The sequence below is a fragment of the Lytechinus variegatus genome, chromosome 1 (genome assembly GCF_018143015.1).
Source record: "Lytechinus variegatus isolate NC3 chromosome 1, Lvar_3.0, whole genome shotgun sequence".
Taxonomy (NCBI): Eukaryota; Metazoa; Echinodermata; class Echinoidea; order Temnopleuroida; family Toxopneustidae; genus Lytechinus; species Lytechinus variegatus.
Genome location: NC_054740.1, coordinates 64,299,836 through 64,318,019, shown reverse-complemented (window position 1 = coordinate 64,318,019; position 18,184 = coordinate 64,299,836). Strand labels below are relative to the sequence as shown.

Sequence of the window (18,184 nt, the reverse complement as noted above, 5' to 3'; positions counted from 1 at the left end):
CCTGAAAAATGTTGATTTGAATAACTCCTAAAAAAAGGTTTGGAAATCTGACTTTGATCGATAATCCCTCCTCGGTTTTAGTAAATATCAATTTGTAATTAACATCAATGAATAGAGCATTTAATTTTCTTCAAAATGATACCCTGCATGGCATGATTATGTTTTGGATAGGGGAGCGGTGCCTTGAAATGTGGGGCAAGGTCAAAATTTAAAATTTGCAAAATGACACAATACTGGAAGTCACTCTTCTTTTTGCCGTGGTGATGAATGAGTTTCTCAGCGGTTTCTTTTGACTTTGATTGATAATTCCTCATCGGTTTTTGTCTCACCTGCGAAGCAGAGTGAGACTATAGGCGCCGCTTTTCCGACGGCGGCGGCGGCGTCAACATCAAATCTTAACCTGAGGTTAAGTTTTTGAAATGACGTCATAACTTAGAAAGTATATGGACCTAGTTAATAAAACTTGGCCATAAGGTTAATCAAGTATTACTGAACATCCTAATAGAGTTTCATGTCACATGACCAAGGTCAAAGGTCATTTAGGGTCAATGAACTTAGACCATGTTGGAGGGATCAACATCGAAATCTTAACCTGAGGTTAAGTTTTTGAAATGTCATCATAACTTAGAAAGTATATGGACCTAGTTCATGAAACTTGGACATAAGGTTAATCAAGTATCACTGAACATCCTGCACGAGTTTCACGTCACATGACCAAGGTCAAAGGTCATTTAGGGTCAATGAACTTTGGCCGAATTGCGGATATCTGTTGAATTCCCATCATAACTTTGAAAGTTTATGAATCTGATTCATGAAACTTGGACATAATAGTAATCAAGCATCACTGAACATTTTGTGCAAGTTTCAGGTCTCATGATTAAGGTCAAAGGTCATTTAGGGTCAATGAACTTTGGCCGAATTGGGGGTATCTGTTGAATTACCATCATAACTTTGAAAGTTTATTGGTCTAGTTCATTAAACTTGGATATTATAGTAATCAAGTATCTCTGAACATCCTGTGCACGTTTCAGGTCACATGACCAAGGTCAAAGGTCAATGAACTTTGGCCGAACTGGGTGTATCTGTTGAATTACTATCATAACTTTGAAAGTTTATTGGATCTGATTCATGAAACTTGTACATAAGTGTAATCAAGTATCACTGAACATCCTGTGCGAGTTTCAGGTCACATGATCAAGGTCACAGGTCATGTAAGGTCAATGAACTTTGGCCATGTTGGGGTTTTTTGTTGAATAACCATCATATCTCTGTAATTTTATTGGTCTAGTTCATAAAAAGTGGACATAAGAGTAACCATGTATCACTGAACATCTTGTGCAAGTTAGAGTAGTATTCAAAGTCAGCACTGCTGCTATATTGAACTGCGTGGTGCAGGTGAGACGGCCAGAGGCATTCCACTTGTTAGTAAATATCATTGTGTGATTAATATCAATGACTAGATCACTTAATTTTCTTTAAAATAATGATGATATGATTATGGTTCACATGGAGGTGCAGTGCCTTGAAATGTGGGGCAAGGTAAAACTTCAAAAGTTGCAAAATGACACAATATTGAATGTCACTGTTCTTTTTCAGTGGTGATGAGTGACTTTCTCAGTGGTTTCTTTTAATTGTATTCATGCACCTTAACATCAACATTAATATGGAATCAAACACACCTCTGCACAAGCAAACACATAACAAACAAATAAACAAACATGCATGGGTATTTCAAACCACGACTCAAACTATGCTACATGTATCTCACAGAGCCATCACAATAGAAGCAGGGGCTTGATTTGAAAGGATTTTCATCTCTATTGACACACAAGATTCGTGCTCTGTATTGATCTTTTATGACTATTTCTGCTCGTTTTGCAGCTTTTCAATTCAGACCTCATCCAAAACTTTTAAATCCTGCTCTTTTCCTGATGACATGATCATAACAAGCATGGTATCAATTTAAAGAGAATTAAATGCTTTTAGATTATATCAAAAATGTATTGCGTAAAATTGGGAGTTGGGAGAAATTAATGGCCAAACTCAGATTTCCAAACTTTTTGCTCGTTTTGCAGCTTTTCAAGTCAGACCTCATCCAACACTTTTGAATCCTGCTCTTTTCGTGATGACATGATCATAACAAGCATGGTATCATTTTACAGAGAATTAAATGATCTTTTGAATGATGTAAAATATGCATTGTTTAAAACTGGGAGTTGGGAGAAATTAATGGCCAAACACAGATTTCCAAACTTTTTAAGGGATTAATATAGAAATATTACACCAGCTTAGCGCTGAAAATTTCATCAAAATTGGATGTAAAATAAGAAAGTTATGAAATTTTAAAGTTTTGCTTATTTTGAACAAAACAGTTATGTGCACAACTCAGTGACATCAAATAAGACAGTCAATGTGTTTTATTGTTTGAATTATTAAATATTTCATATTTTACAGATCTGACAATAAGGACAAACTTGATTGAAACATAGAGTATTGAACAATGCTGATTCCACATATTTAGGGAGGAACTAATTGTTTCACTTGACAATGAGGAGAAAATTATAATATTTCATATTTTATATGATAAACTACAAAAGAAATAGCACGATGGATGACATCATCAGTCTCCTCATTTGCTACTGACCAGGATGTGCATATAACTTTAAAATCTCATAAAATCCTTATTGTACATCCAATATTGATGAAATTTGAAGTGTTATGCTTGTTGGACTTGTCTCTTTTTGTGCAAATCAACTTTATGTTGGGGTGGACTTTTCCTTTAAAGAAAATTGCAGATTTGGTGAAACAATCCATTCTTGTGTCTGCATGAAACAATAGCAAACAAGACTAAATATAACAACAGGAAATTCATTGAGGGAAGCTTGTTTCTAATCCAAAATAGTTTCAATCCATGACATTGATTAAATAGAAATTTGGCATCATTTCAAAGGGTAACAATTTTGTTAATAATATGCATCTGTACAGAAATAACTGTTGAAATATGTTTCTGAAAATCAAGTAATATACATACATGACTCTGTGGTTGCATGCTATAAAATTTAAGGCATGAAAAAAATAGTTTAGACTGGTTATTACCGGTAAGCATACATATTTTTTTCTCAAATTCAGGCAGGAAGGTTGGCGATTGGAACATGAGGTGACAGAGGACCAATCTTCACCCATTGTGTTTAAGGGAGTTGTCTTTAATGAAATGAAAGGTGCCATGGTATGTATAAAGCCGTGATCTTTGTATTTGATTGTTTGATTGAAATAAAGAAAAAGAAATGAAACAGTTGTATTTGTAATAATGATGATAGTAATAATGAAAATAATCATTATAATGATAATGACAAGGATTATAATAATAATGATAATGCTAATAATACTTATGATACTTATAATACTACTACTCCTACTACTATTAATAATAATGAAAATACGAATGATGATAATAAGAATAATATACGGCTTTAGGACGGCTACCCCATTCGAACGCTCAAGCATGTAAGGAATTTCTTCCTAATGGGTACCCACATACTGCACCTGGGTGGAGAGTGGCAAATGTAGATAAACGCCTTGCAAAAGTACGTGATGATAATAACAATTACAGAAATTATAACGGCAATAATAAAAATAGACTAATTTGGTCTTTTGCTGCCTATTGAGACCATATCTTGTGTACATTTCTAAATGTGTTTCATTTCTAGTCAAGTCCTGATCAGCTGTTTGCCCACAGTCTACAGAGTAGGCTCCTCCCATCTCATACATATTCACACAATAGTGGAGGTGAACCAATCAGGATCCCCGATCTAACCTGGGATCAACTCAAACATTTTCATGCTACCCACTACCATCCAAGCAACTCTAGGTGAGAGAAAGCAGACCTGGGTCCCGTAACACAAAGGCTAGCGATTGATCGTACGCATAATTTTCACGATTGATTGTACATGTAGTCAATGGAATCAGTCGTAGAAAAATGTTTTATGATCATTGCTAAGTTTTGTGTTACGGGCCCCAGGTGGGTGTTTCATAAAGCTGTTTGTAAGTTAAGAGCAACTTTAAGAACAACTGGTGATCCTTTCTTACGCGCTTAACCATCGCCAATGAAAATTTTGTAATATACTATTTACCACAAGAAATGATCACCAATCAACTTACGAACACCTGTATGAAACACCCACCTGCTCTTAATTTTTTGCTGAAATGATTATTGGCATTTATTTTCTACATAAATTAAATCTTCTATTTAGTGATTGGTTTAAAAGGCATTATGTGACCAAACATGTTCTAGCTATGCCCTTGAAACAAAATGGCCACTCAAGAAAATTTGCTGTTCCGTGAGGTTTATGATTTAATTGTGCATTAATCCATCGTTGACGTCACAGATCATGCAATCTCTCTGATGCACCGGTCAGCGAGGTGTCTCTACTGGGCAAGTCCCGTGGCGGGACGGTGTAGGCACAAATCCGCATCCCGCTGAGTGCGTGGCTTCGGGAAAAGTAGATCAGTCAGTGCAGCGCTTTATCCATATTATGGTTAAGATTAAGAAAGGATGAACTAAGTGTACAAGGACTAGATTATAAAGATCTATTGTTCTAACTTTAAATGTAGGATATAAAACAAATATACCAGGCCTTTATTTTGAAAGAATAGAGGGAATTATTCTTCCTCATTTGTACTGGCAAAATTACTCATTTTCCCTTCTTCTCCCCTCGGGGAAAACTAGTATTGCAAGTCCAACCATGGACAAAATCATTCCTGCTATACTAAAAGCCAGGTATATTTGTAGAATATTTGCCTATTCTAAATAAGACATAGTTTTTCAGTTCGTGTACTTAACAAAGATAGCCCCAACCCGATAGAATGACCAAAATTGAACTAAATGAGTATTGTCATAGCAATAGACATATACATGCATTACCAGGTTTTGAAATATATCTACAGGTAGTAGCAAATAAGATTGAAATGATGCTGTTCATGTGTGTCATGCTTTCTAATTTGCGTGATCTGGTATACGTGTACATGTCAGCAGGCTAGTTTACCCAGCATTCATAGCAAAGTATGGTCTAACCAATATCCTGTTAAGCATTTATGCAATAGTTTTTCCACAATGAAGTGCAAGTATGAGATTTCACACTGATTGCCGCTATTCATTGATAAGTATTTGGTGCAAGAAAACCAACATGACAGTTTAGCATTGAAAAATCAACTCCTGTTTTGTATTTTTTTGGGGGAAAAAGATAAATGCAGGAAAGATGATGACTAAGTCTAGATAGATGAACTCTTGGGTCAACACGGCCATGCAGTTATGAGATGATGCAGTCAGGGTTTTGACATTTTACACTTTAACATGTGGGGATACTTTTAATAGTATCAACAGTGTTGATCACTTTTTACATAGCAGGCTGCCCGAGTTGTTGGAGTACGTTAAACCTGGTTTGCCCCTCATCGCTAGTTTAACACAACGAATGTTTCATCTCAATTATCATCTTGAAGTATTTCTTTTGCAGGTTCTATACTTACGGTGATCTTCCCCTTGAGCGCCATCTAGAGCTGATTGAACAGAAGGCACTGTCCCGCTTTGAACGTCTGCAGCCACATACGGAAGTACCGAATGAAACGAGATGGACTAGCCCAGTATGTCATTGCTTTGAAGCCAATTACAGCTTTTTTTAGATCTGGATCCCACTTTCATTACGACTTGTCATAATAACAAATGGACAAGTTCACTATCACCTTATATCAGATTGAAGGATTTCAGTGGCTTTTAACTGTTATTACAAAAATTGGTATCATAACAAGTTTACTGAATATGGCCAATGTTGTAACAAAGCTTAGTGACATTTTTCCATAGTTTACAGAGATAATTAAGGCAAATTGATTTCCTGTAGCAGTAAACAATGATTTCACACAAAATTCTTTAAAATCATGGTCAATTGACTCCATTTCCAGAGCTTGCCGACTTAATACTGATTTTCATTAATTAGTACTCAGAAATGAAATTTCATTAGTTCTTCTCATGAGTAGCTATTTACAAGTCCATGTACCAGACTCAGAGGCCTGTATTCTCTAAAGAGGTTTCAATTGTACCAAGGTACAAACCATGGACAGTGCAGAGTTTTTAACATAATTACATTTATTTCATCATGTACACAAAGTGAAATCCAATTAAATGCGCGCTTTTGGCAAAGTGCGCTTAAAGTGAAGCGTGTTAGTGAAATAAATCTGCATAGTCCATGGTTGTGTACCATGGTACAATTGAAACCTCTTATGAGAATATGGACCTTTATTTGAATGATTATATACATGCCATTCCTTGTAAACCAATATTGCTATAACAAATAATACATGTGTTTGGAATTTATAATCTAACATTAATAATATATTCAGTAATTTTCCTTTCTGCTGACATAGAACTAAATATAGAAATCTCACTACTTAACAATATCTTGAAGATTTACTGCTGATATGAGAATGTTGTGCCTTTTTAGAACTTCAATTCCCTGACATCATTTTACATATTGTCAATGTGGTATGATACTTTTCCTGTAAGTCATGGCTCAATCTAGTTTTTGTTTCACGTAAAGATAGTTTGGCAGAGACCTATACGTATAGAAATCACTTTTTCCTGTTGGTCTGTTGCAAGAATGTTGAATTTTTTTGTTATAGGCCCGTCATAAACAGGGACGTATTATGGTATCACGCTCAGTGTCCGTCCGTTAACTCTCCCTTGTAAATGCAATAACTTCAGTGCATGATACTAGCATGGATCCCATTAAGCCTAATGATTTTGAGGTCAAAAGGGCAAAGTCCAAGATCACAGTGACATGTTTTCATCCTTCCCTTTTGAAGTCCTTGTAAACGTGAGAACTTTAGTTCAACTTAACCTTGGCTCATATAATTTGGTGTGTATGATACTAGCAAAGATCCCAGAAACTCTATTGAGTTTGAGGTCAGAAGATCAAAGGTGAAGTCCCCACGTTCCACTTTTCTTGCTTGACCAATAACTCAATTTTCCGCGTTGCAGACGGGCATATTACATGCTCGCCTTAGCGACACTCTTGTTAAACTTGCTCTCATTTATTTATATTTGCATGACTTATGTACACACTTGGTATAAATGGTCCTTGGATAATACATGTGTGTTCATGAAGATGATGGGTTCAAAGGTCATGAAGGGGGTCAAAACATCAAATGATATGAGACCATGTGCACCAATAAAGATTGTATTCAAGTTACTCTCATTTCTTGATTTCTGCATCAATTGTGTTCACACTTGATACAAATGATATTTGGGTAATAATACCACATGTGGATGATAGAGTCAGAGGTCATCTAAGGGTCAAAAGATTGCAGGTTATTTTGATCGCAAAACTTGGGTTTGTGAACCACTTTATTAAAGATTTTGTTTAACTTGCCTTCATTTATTTATATCTGCAGCAGTTGTGTTCACACTTTGTACAAATGATTGTTGGGTATTATCATTTGTGTGTTCACATGGGTCAAATGTCATCAAGGGGTCAAAAGAAGAGTCACCACCTTGTTAACTACTATGCGTGTACAAGTATTTAAATATATTTGTTTTGTTTCTCAATAGAAACCATCTATCTGTCTTTCTATCAATCTGTCTATCAACCAATCAATCTGTTTATCTCCATTTATCCTTTAGCGTGAACATACTGTTTACTGCCCTTCAGATCCTATGGCACCTGATCAAAATAAACAGACCACTTTGACAGCAAGCTTCGTCATCAAAGAGTAAGTAAGAACTTTCCTAGATTTCTCTTGTATTTACTGTCATGTCTGCATGTTGAAGTGATTTCAGTGGAATGGACAGGGCAAATCTGTTGTTTTGTTTCACTTATTTCCAACTAAGGCTGCTTTGTCTTGAAGTTTAGATCACTATATTTGTTAAATAGGTGTGGAATCAAAGCGATAAGTCTTTTCTTTTTTCATTATCCTCCACTCTATACATTGTAGCAGTCACCTTTCTACATAGTAAATACATGTAGTAACAATACTGAACCCCATGGTTGTGTGTATACCTGTCTGTAGCAGCTACCTACATATGTATCTATGAAGGCCATGTTTTGTGTCCCACTTTGGTGTGTACTAGACTACAGAGAGATTTCACTGTAGTTGAGAAAAGATGATGATGAAAAAAAAAACAGTTATCAAAAGAAACTAGTATACATGTATGTATAAAAGCACCTTGTTCATCTGTTATTTGTTATTTACACAACACTTGAGAAGCAAGATACAGTCAAACCTGTCTATAGCGGCCACCGAAGGGAAACAGCAAAAGTGGCCACTATAATATTGCCTAAACATGTACTTGTACCATTTCAAACCATCAATTAATGTTGTTAATTAAATGTGCTTTGTAAGCCAATAAAAGCAAACTGATTTGAATGTGAGATTCAGCTACGCAGGCCCGGGCCAACGCATTACCGACACCACAACGGGGACGTATGACACGTATCTCACTTGGTGTCATGTGGGCTCTGAAAAGAGCCATTTGGGTAATGGTTGGCCCTGAAATGGGCCGTTTGGGTAATGATTGGCCCTGAAAAGGGCCGTTTAGGTAATGGTTGGCCCTGAAAAGGGCCATTTGGTTTGCAACTAAAGAGCTTCAAGTCTTCTTAAAAAAGTCGAACATTGTAGTCTGCCTAGCAACTTGCTTCTGACGAAGATGTTCGGATTCAACCGAGTCCTGAAGGTCAGAGCATTTCTATGGTGGATGCCTGCTCAGGATCTGTAGTAAGAAGTCCTACATCTATCTCAGCCAACTCTTCCAAAGACACCTGAAACTCCCTCTGGCACACAGCGTCTAGTCCATCCCCTGACACTTCAGATGACTCCACCTCTTTCTCAGCTTCGAGGTTCTGAGTGCCAATACCACAGTTCCGAAAACACTTCTGGATGGTCTCATCAGTGGTGTCCCTCCAAGATTTGTCAATCCACTGGATAGCCTGAAGCACATCAGTTTTCTTCATGGTCTAGGTTAAACCAGTCTTCAGAATGAGGGGCCACTTTGACTGTACCTTTTTCAGCTTGTATGGAAACCTTAAACACCTGAAGTTGAATCAAAATGTACATACAGTATGTACTTTGAAAAATTACCAAAGCTGAAGTAGTTCTACATTCCTGGTTTCTTGGCTCCTTTTGGGGCCTAATGGATAGTACTTTTACAATACAACATCACCTTTGTTCGATGCAGTGTGACATTTTTTTTTCTGCTTCCCATTGCCAGTCTGAGCGATCAGTGAGCTGAGCGTCTCTACTGATTTGGGTACCTCTCCTTCCTTGCTAAACACTCTCTCACAATCAGCATTGCTATGGGAAAATACCATTATACATGTAGCTGTCATGACTCTAGAATGCGGTTGATACTTGTTTTGTCCAGATCTGACTAATGTGATGCCATTCCTGGTTGATGCTAACATCATCTTTGTGCTGTATCTCTCTGTTAATTTGAGAGAGATCGAACTCTGATTGCAGCTCATCCGTTGCTTCTTTCTCTACCACATTGAAGCGTTTGGCAAAAAATCTACTTACTCAAATCTGGTATTGATCCTGTCTTTGATGTTCAAGATGTTTGCATGCATTAGAGAACATCATTTTTCATAGGGTAGTGTTTCATCATGTAAGCTGTAGAACTGTGGGTATTTTACACTCTTGAAAAACTCATCTGTATTGATCCCTTTCTTGTGATCATTCAGGAATGTGGGACATTCATAGCCAATTTGAATGTCCTGATCATCTTCTGTTTTATGTTCGGACAAATTTCCTCAGATCTCATCAAAAGACTTGACATGTACCGGATACAGCTTAATGTTGTCCATGTCCTATCTGTTGCCAGACTGAAAAATTAATCCTTCGTGTTGTTTGCTATAAGTCCTGCATCTTCATTATGAGAGTCTATGATATGCTTGGTCTTTGTTCTTGTACAAGAATACTCCTTGGCAATGGCACTGTGAAGGAACATTTTCTCGAACAGTTTTCCTCTGTGATCCGCTGCATTTATCACAATGTTGTGCTCATATATATAAAAAATAGAAAATGAATAAAAGAAATTGAAGAAAATGTAAGTGCGACACACAATTAACTTGAAGTTGATGTAGAGTTTGAAGTTTGTCACAAAAAAAGAGGAGCAACTGGAACCATGTAATATTTTGAAAAAAAAACTGTTGCTAACACTATCAAACACTAAAGCTTGCCTCCATCATGTCATCAATACTCTTGGCTCAGTCTATTTGGCAGGTAGGCCTATATTCAATTTTTCTTTCTCCAGGGTTCAAGATATTCTTCATGAAGATTATTTACAAAGTCTGAGGATTAAAAAAATAAAGGAAACTTGGATGAGAGTATGTTAATTTGAACTCTTATTGAGATTCTCATCTGAAGTTTATTCCATACTTTGTTCTGTTAAGGTTAGGCTTACAATACATGCCAACAGTTCTAATAATATATTCTAAGCAATTGTAGTCCAGTTTTTATTTCATTTTCAACAGAACAAAGTAAAATGGTGAGATATAATTACAATGTTATTTGCACACACAAAAAATGTATACAAACAATATAAATTGAGACAGGTATATATGAAATTGAATAATATATCTAACCTATTGTATGCATGCATGCCTTCTGTCAGTTCTGACACTGTCAAGTCATATCTGTACATTAGAAAATTGATCAAAGTGTGATGATAATGGAGATTGAATCAAATTAAAAGTGCAATGCAAAGTCAAAACCAGCATCTGTCTACTGAATGGAAAACAAACAACAAAAAAAACCTTACCTTAATAAAACTTTGTCAATGATCCCTGCTTGATGATGTACGGGGTCTCGTACAATGGCAGTAGGCCTACAAATTAAATTGGCAAGTCACACGGTCTCTCAAATCAGTCCATTTAAAGATAATCTAGAATCCAACTAGATTTATTCCTATCAAGAATCCACAGGTTCACAATCAAACACAAAAAAAACGGCAGATGAACATGGAATCTGCTTCGATATATGTTTAAACCTCACAGCAGAAAGTTTGCGGTATCTTTTCAAAACTGTTCTGTTCATCATGACCAATGTTGTAACACACTCCAAACCAGTGGCGCACCAGCCCAGTCCTTATATTATGAGAGAGACCACTCTATACCCCCCGCTAGCCAATAGACCCCAACAAGATACGTGTGCGAGATACAATTTTCAAGACGTATGACACGTATATGCGCACTGTGTCCTGAATACATACATAGCTGTTTAGTAAAACTAAATGTGTTTGAGTACTAAAATATGATTTCCACTCTCCAATGTTAAAAATTGTATTGCTATGATTTATTCCACTTTTTAATTCATAAATCATTAAAAATTCCCTAAATTACAAATATTTTTAATTGGTTTGCAGGTATGTGGTGATAACGAGGACCATGATGATGATGTGAAGTATAATTATGATGTTATATATATATATGTTATATCCTTTATTTTTTCTTGAGTAATTTGTAATAACCAGAATCACATCTTTGCACCTTTCATATGGTTGTTTGTAATATGCTTTATATCATAATGATGATATATACATGTAGATCTGATTAATGTGTGTTGATAGTGGTTTATGCTTGGAACATATTTCTCATCTGCCGACCTGTTTCATTATTCCCTTCCAGTGTTACTGATGCAGAGGAATTAGTGTTTGGTCAGATTCTTGGCTCCCTCCTGGTAGATGGTCCAACGGCACCCTTCTATCACTCTCTCATAGGATCTAGTATTGGGTCTGATTATGCTCCATGTATTGGGTAAGTTAGCTTGGTCAGCAGTCTAACACTTCCAAGAAAAGAATAATAATAATAACAATAATAATATAGGTATATTTATACCCAGGGAAGCCACTTCAGTTCTGAAAACTGTTCTCCCGGCGTGCCCTGCTATTATTATTACCCCAGTTTTAGCAGGGCTGCCTAGGTGCTCAAAGCATTCAAGGAATTTCTTCCTACCGGGTACCCATTCACCTCACCTGGGTTGAGTGCAGCACAGTGTGGACAATTTCTTGCTGAAGGAAATTACGCCATGGCTGGGATTTGAACCCACAACCCTCTGTTTCAAAGTCAGAAGACTAGTCCATTGGGATTAGAAGAGATAAAAGCTTATTATACATGTAAAGTAATCTTGAAAATTATATTTTCAGTCTGTTTTGCTGAAGTCAATATTAGTCTTGTCAAAGTAAATTGGACAGTTGGAATCAAAATGAAAACAGAAGGCATAACAAAACATAACCATCACCACCAAAAACAGTCAAGAGTAATTGGTAGTTGGTGTCATTGCCATATTCGTGAAGTTTGAACTGAAAAAAAATGTGACGCAGGAATAATCACCGCAGACTAATTGTTTTGAATGAAACCCAGTAAAGATTCATAGTGTGCAATATGAATTTATCCCGCTCTCATCTTCATTCCTAAACTGCTTCGAGTGTTCTAATTACATGCGAAACTGGTTTCCACATTTGTGATAACTCCTGAAATCTGCATAAATCAACTAAATCATAATCGTGCCCTTCAAGTTACATGCAGCTATAATATTTAAAGTATGTTTAGTTAAAACTTTGCATACTTCTGTGTGTAATATCCAGGTACAGCAGTCAAACGAGAGACTCAACATTCAGTATTGGCCTTCGAGGATTAGCTGAAGAAGATGTGGACAAAGTAAAAAAGATCATTGAAGACACCATAGCAAAAGTTATCAGGTATGAACTTGCCAATTTGTCAGTGTGTCATTAAGGTGTCGGTACCTATAGACCAAAAGAGATTGATTGGTAGAAATGAACCATATTTTGCATCCTTCCAATTACAGTCATGATTGCCTTTTTGTTTTGTGAACATGAGATTTTGTGAGACTTACTCTTTCATTTGTGTCGCAAAATATACACTAATTGATTGTATAATATTTGTTTTGCAAATAATTAATTTACAGAGAGGCCAATATCCAATCCCATTAGAGTTGCTGATCTTGATGGTCTCCTGCCTTTTGGGTTTTCAGTAGAAATGATGTGAAATATTTAAGTGTGCTTGAATGATGTGCATCACATTTATTGTATAATGTCATCTTTTTGCTTTCAATTCTTGTTCAAAATTTATCTGTTATAAGAATCCAAAAATGAAAGCAGTTGATATTCTTTCAGCATCAAGTTTACTTTCTTCAAAATTCTAGTGATAGTGGTGGTAGTAGAAGTAGTATCCAAATAGCAAATAGGCATGAATGCGATGGTGCGAGATTTCACATGAGGTGAAAGAAAAGATCCTCATTATGCTATGAATAGAGTGTCTCTTTCTTCACCTAATGTGTCATCTCGCACCATTGCACGAATAAGAATATTCGCTATTTATGTTGTATAACAGTAGTCAATGAAAATGGAGCTAAAATATTGAAAGGGAAAAGCTAAATCCCACAAGAGTAATTGACCTCGGGCAGCATTGCGCACTAAGCCAGCAGGCTAGATGCGTATTTCACCTTCATTTTTACTGAGCGCAATGAATTGAATTGTATTGTGACATCACCTCCTGAAGCCATGAACGGTACATTTTGGATGGTATGTCATGCGTGCAACGGTACACATGTTTGACATTCAGCCTCCCATTTGCTCGCGTACAACAAGCTAAGTAGGCATTGTACAGGTTTGAATTTGGTTAAGTCCCTGACTATGTGGATGCTGGATTCAGATCGGACTCACAGGGATCTCCCTAATCCCCTCCCTCCTATTTAACTCTGCCCGCCACTTACACTATCCCCCTGCGCCACATTAATTTTGGGGTGCCGTATGCATTGTGTGCGAACTGTGACTTGAGTCGTCATTGGCAGTCCGCTGTATGTGCCGCGAGTCGTCCTTGGCAGGCAAAGAGTTAACATATTCAGAGCATGCCCCTCCCTCAACCAACCCCCCTACTCCACCACTTGCTCCGACCATGTTTTCTTCGTTTACCCACTTTCCCTCCGACCAGCCTCCTCAAACACAAGCATCCTCCTCAACAAATGTCCATATGGAACCTTTGATATAAAACATTGGTGGTGTTTATATTATTAAGTGCATAGATTTATTATACACTTTGATTAAACATTCAAGCTTCATATGTATATCCATTTTAATCATCTACAAACATAATGGTAACCAAGCATTTGTATTTTTAGCACCAGCACTTTGTAATTCAAATAAAAATATTTGCCATTCTCAGTTTAATAGAACTCTAAAATGCACACCTTTTTAATTCCTAATATTATATGTAGGCTGTTTTGTTATTAAGATGTATAAATGCATTCAAGCAGTTATTGAGTTATTGTAGCTCTTGTAGATGTTTAAGTTTAAGAGTGCATAGAGAATTAAGTATTAAATATGATTTGTTTTATTATTATTCTTACTATAATCTCTCACCATTCTTGTAACTAGGAAGGGGTTTGAAGCTGAAAGAATTGAGGCCATCCTTCATAAGATAGAGCTCTCTAACAAACATCAATCCACTCATTTTGGCCTTGGTGTAGCTGCTGTAAGTACTGTACTCCTTTATCTCTCTCCTTGTGAAATGGATGTTGATGGCAACAGCATCTATTTCACAAGGTATACATGTACTACTTTATACCTTGGCTCAAAGTCTGTCTGAAGTTTTGATGAAGGGTCAACAGTGTGAATTAGATGACATTGCTTGAGTGTCTTCTAGCATCTCGATTTTACAAGTGTTTGGTGGCCATTGAATATTTTTGTCAACTGTCATTGTTTATGAAAATGAGAATTCTTGTTTTCATGAGAAATTTGCCTGTTAAAAACTTATCTGGCTAAGGGCAGTTCCATGGTTACAGAGTGACATTCAGAAACAAGTTTTTAGCATTCAAACAAAGATATTACCCATATTTTAATAGTTATTTTCAAAGAAATGGTACCTGACAGTAGTTGCTGAAACCCACTTTTCAAAATAATAACATATGTTATTTTGATCCACTGAATTAATGAGATATGAATATTCATAATCATGGTTCCAGAGTGATGTAAAATGGACATGCATATTTGAGGAGAAAACATATTGCTCTAAACCTGAACTTTAAATGGCTATCACAATATTGAGTTATTGATTGGATTCTATGTTGTTCTAGCTTTAATATGCCGCATTACATTAAAAAAATTGTGTATTTTTTCATTAATTACAACTTAAAAACATAAACCATCCCTGGTTACGGAGTGACAGTTACGGAGTGGCATCTGAAATATTCACACACAGGAAACATGAAATGAACTTACATTTTAAAATTTTCTTTTGATATGATGTAAAATGATGACCTTCAGATTATCCAAAAGAAAATTGTACAAAACAAGCAATAGTTTTCTGTTAAATTGAAATTAAGTAATAAACAATATATGTAGTCCCATGTATAGAATTATTTTTTGTTTGGTTTGGATTCTCCTATAAGGAGATGCGTAAGAAACAAAATTGTGGCTGATTATGTTCCCCTTTTGTATTTATGAAATCCCATATGAGTTTTAATAGAAAAATTTGATCCAGATTTAAAATAGAGCCAATATAATTTTTTGGAAAATGTCCACTTTTGCCTTGGAATTGCCCCTAACTTTACGTATGCAAAGAAGAAATCCTAATTTTTAGACCATTCCATGTTAAAAAAGTGGTTTTATAACAAAGTTTGAAATTCCTGTACAGTCATGCACAAAAGTATTTGTATAGTGTGAGAGTGCTATGTCTATTAGTTCAGTGCACTGGTATGAACTCATTCCTGTGTGGGGATTGGTCTATCTGATTATTTTCTTTTTAATTCAAACTGTTTTGGATGTTGACAGGATATTTGGACAAACTTTTTTGTACATGAATCAGGAGGGTATACTTTTAAATCACAGCAAACTTGAAGGTTTCTATGTAAAATGAGGTTTTTATGATTTGGGGATATTGATATCTTAAATTGATACAAATGTATAATACTTGTACCATGCAAACATGATGAATAGTTTGATAAAGTAAACAAACCACTAACTATAAATTAAAGAGCCTTTCAAACAAAATTGATGAAATTTAGGCTGTCATGCCGAGTTGGAACCATGGCAATGACCCATCAACCAACCTAAAGGTCAATCAGCTTGTTGATAGCTTCAAAGCCAAGATGGCCGCCGACCCCAACTACCTGCAGTCAAAGGTCAAGGAATACTTCCAGGACAACCAGCATAAATTGTGGCTTACCATGAAACCCAAGGAGGATTATGTGGAGGAACAGGAGAGGGAGGAGAAAGAAAAACTGGATGGGATGGTTGCAAGATTAACAGAGGCTGACAAGAAGGATATATACGACAGAGGTAAGATGGTGATGGAAATGGTGCTGATGATAAGATGATGATGATGATGATGATGGTGGTGATGATGATGATGATGATGATAATGGTGGTGGTGGTGGTGGTGGTGGTGACAGTGTAGATGTTGATGATGATGGTGATATTGATGGTGATGATGATGATGTAGATGATGATGAAGATTGTAATGGTGGTGACAGTGTAGATGTCATTGATGATGGTGATATTGGTGTTGATGATGATGATGATTATAATGGTAATGATGGTCATGATGACGATAATGATCATGATGATTGTAATGCTGATGGTGATGATGATGATGAGGATGATGATGATGATGATGATGATGATGATGATGATGATGATGATGATGATGGTGGTGATGATGAAGATCATGGTGGTGATGATGACTAAGATAATGGTAATTATTATGAATGATATTGACCATGTTCATAATAATTATAATGAGGTTAATGAAAATGATGAAACTTTAATGGAGATAACAATCATAACAATGACAATGGTGATGATGATGAATATGATGATGCTGCTGCTGATGTTAAAAGCATGTATTAATAGCAAGCAACATGCCATTAGTCATATGATTCTAGTCTGCTCAGTTCTTAAACTGTTGTCAACATTACACTGATTGCTCTCTAAAAAAGCGGGCAGGGGGACTAATCAGCACAATGCCTTCTCCAGGACCAAGATAAAAAACTGTGTCTCATTCTGATCTTATTATCCTGTCAAAATACAGGTATATTTGAATAGATAAATAAGTCACCCTCTCCTTTACGGTATGTTTCCCCCTCTGCATAACATTTAATGGGGCATCTTTATAACTCTCGTTAATAGGCTTAGAATTGGCTGAAGAACAGAAGAGAGAAGAAGACATAACCTGCCTACCAAGCTTGAAGATCAGTGACATCGATGCAAAGGTCAAAAGAACTGCTATTGAATTGAGGAATATAGGTACGAAAACTGAATCAAACAAGTATGGAAGTGTATCCTATTACCAAATGCTTTCATGTATGCAATCAAAATATTTTCTGTAAGCACATCATTTTTCGATGATTAGATTATCACCATGATGAATAAAAATTAGCTTTAGAAAAATACAAATGAAACAATCATGTTCATCACCTTCTAATTGCATCCCATCTTTGTATATGCAAGTCATTTTAGTGATTTGAGAATCTTACTGTGTGGAAAAAAGGTTTGATTTCTATTGAAAATAATTGACAATTTATTACATTAATGATGAGCCATTATAAAAAATCTTTCTTTATTTTGAGAAACAAAGACAGCAGAAATTTAATTTTGACTCTTTCTTTTAGAATTCCCTGTGTTAAGACCTGGTCACACCGGCCGAGCGTTGTTGGAGCGGTAGGGGAAGAGGGTCGAATTTCGCTCACAATATTGGGGAAAAAATCGAAAACACAAAATAAAACAATAGAAAATGGTGAACGGTAGCGAGCGGTGATGATTTTTTTCTCAGCTCCACGACCGCTCCAACAATGCTCGGGCGGTGTGACCATGCCTTTAATAGAATGTTGCATATTTCCAACCTGTCCATATTCATATTGTCTAGGAAATTCTTAGTGTTATGATTGTTTGATTTTTCTCTTTTTTATTTAACTAAACTTTTTTGGGGTGGCAGGTCACATAATATATGAACAGTTTTGGTTTTTGTATTTGCATCTTTCCCATGCAGGTGGTGTTCACACGCAGTTCTGTGAGCAGCCAATCAATGGGATTACGTACTTTCGGGCCCTGTTCACACCCGACAACATTCCTGATAACCTCCAAATCTACCTGCCTCTCTTCTGCAATGTCATCACAAAGTGAGTATTA

At 36.2% G+C, this 18,184-nt stretch overlaps 1 protein-coding gene across 1 annotated transcript in view; it reads left to right on the top strand.

Annotated features, from left to right (window-relative positions):
• LOC121419769 (presequence protease, mitochondrial-like) overlaps positions 1 to 18,184 on the top strand; it is a 53,409-nt gene that overhangs the window by 17,653 nt on the left and 17,572 nt on the right. Inside the window, exons 6-15 of the mRNA XM_041614226.1 lie at positions 3,130 to 3,226; positions 3,708 to 3,868; positions 5,511 to 5,637; positions 7,670 to 7,758; positions 11,667 to 11,795; positions 12,626 to 12,739; positions 14,435 to 14,531; positions 16,063 to 16,336; positions 17,186 to 17,302; positions 18,045 to 18,174. Of these exons, the coding sequence (XP_041470160.1) occupies positions 3,130 to 3,226; positions 3,708 to 3,868; positions 5,511 to 5,637; positions 7,670 to 7,758; positions 11,667 to 11,795; positions 12,626 to 12,739; positions 14,435 to 14,531; positions 16,063 to 16,336; positions 17,186 to 17,302; positions 18,045 to 18,174 (1,335 nt within the window). The remainder of the gene's footprint in view (positions 1 to 3,129; positions 3,227 to 3,707; positions 3,869 to 5,510; positions 5,638 to 7,669; positions 7,759 to 11,666; positions 11,796 to 12,625; positions 12,740 to 14,434; positions 14,532 to 16,062; positions 16,337 to 17,185; positions 17,303 to 18,044; positions 18,175 to 18,184) is intronic.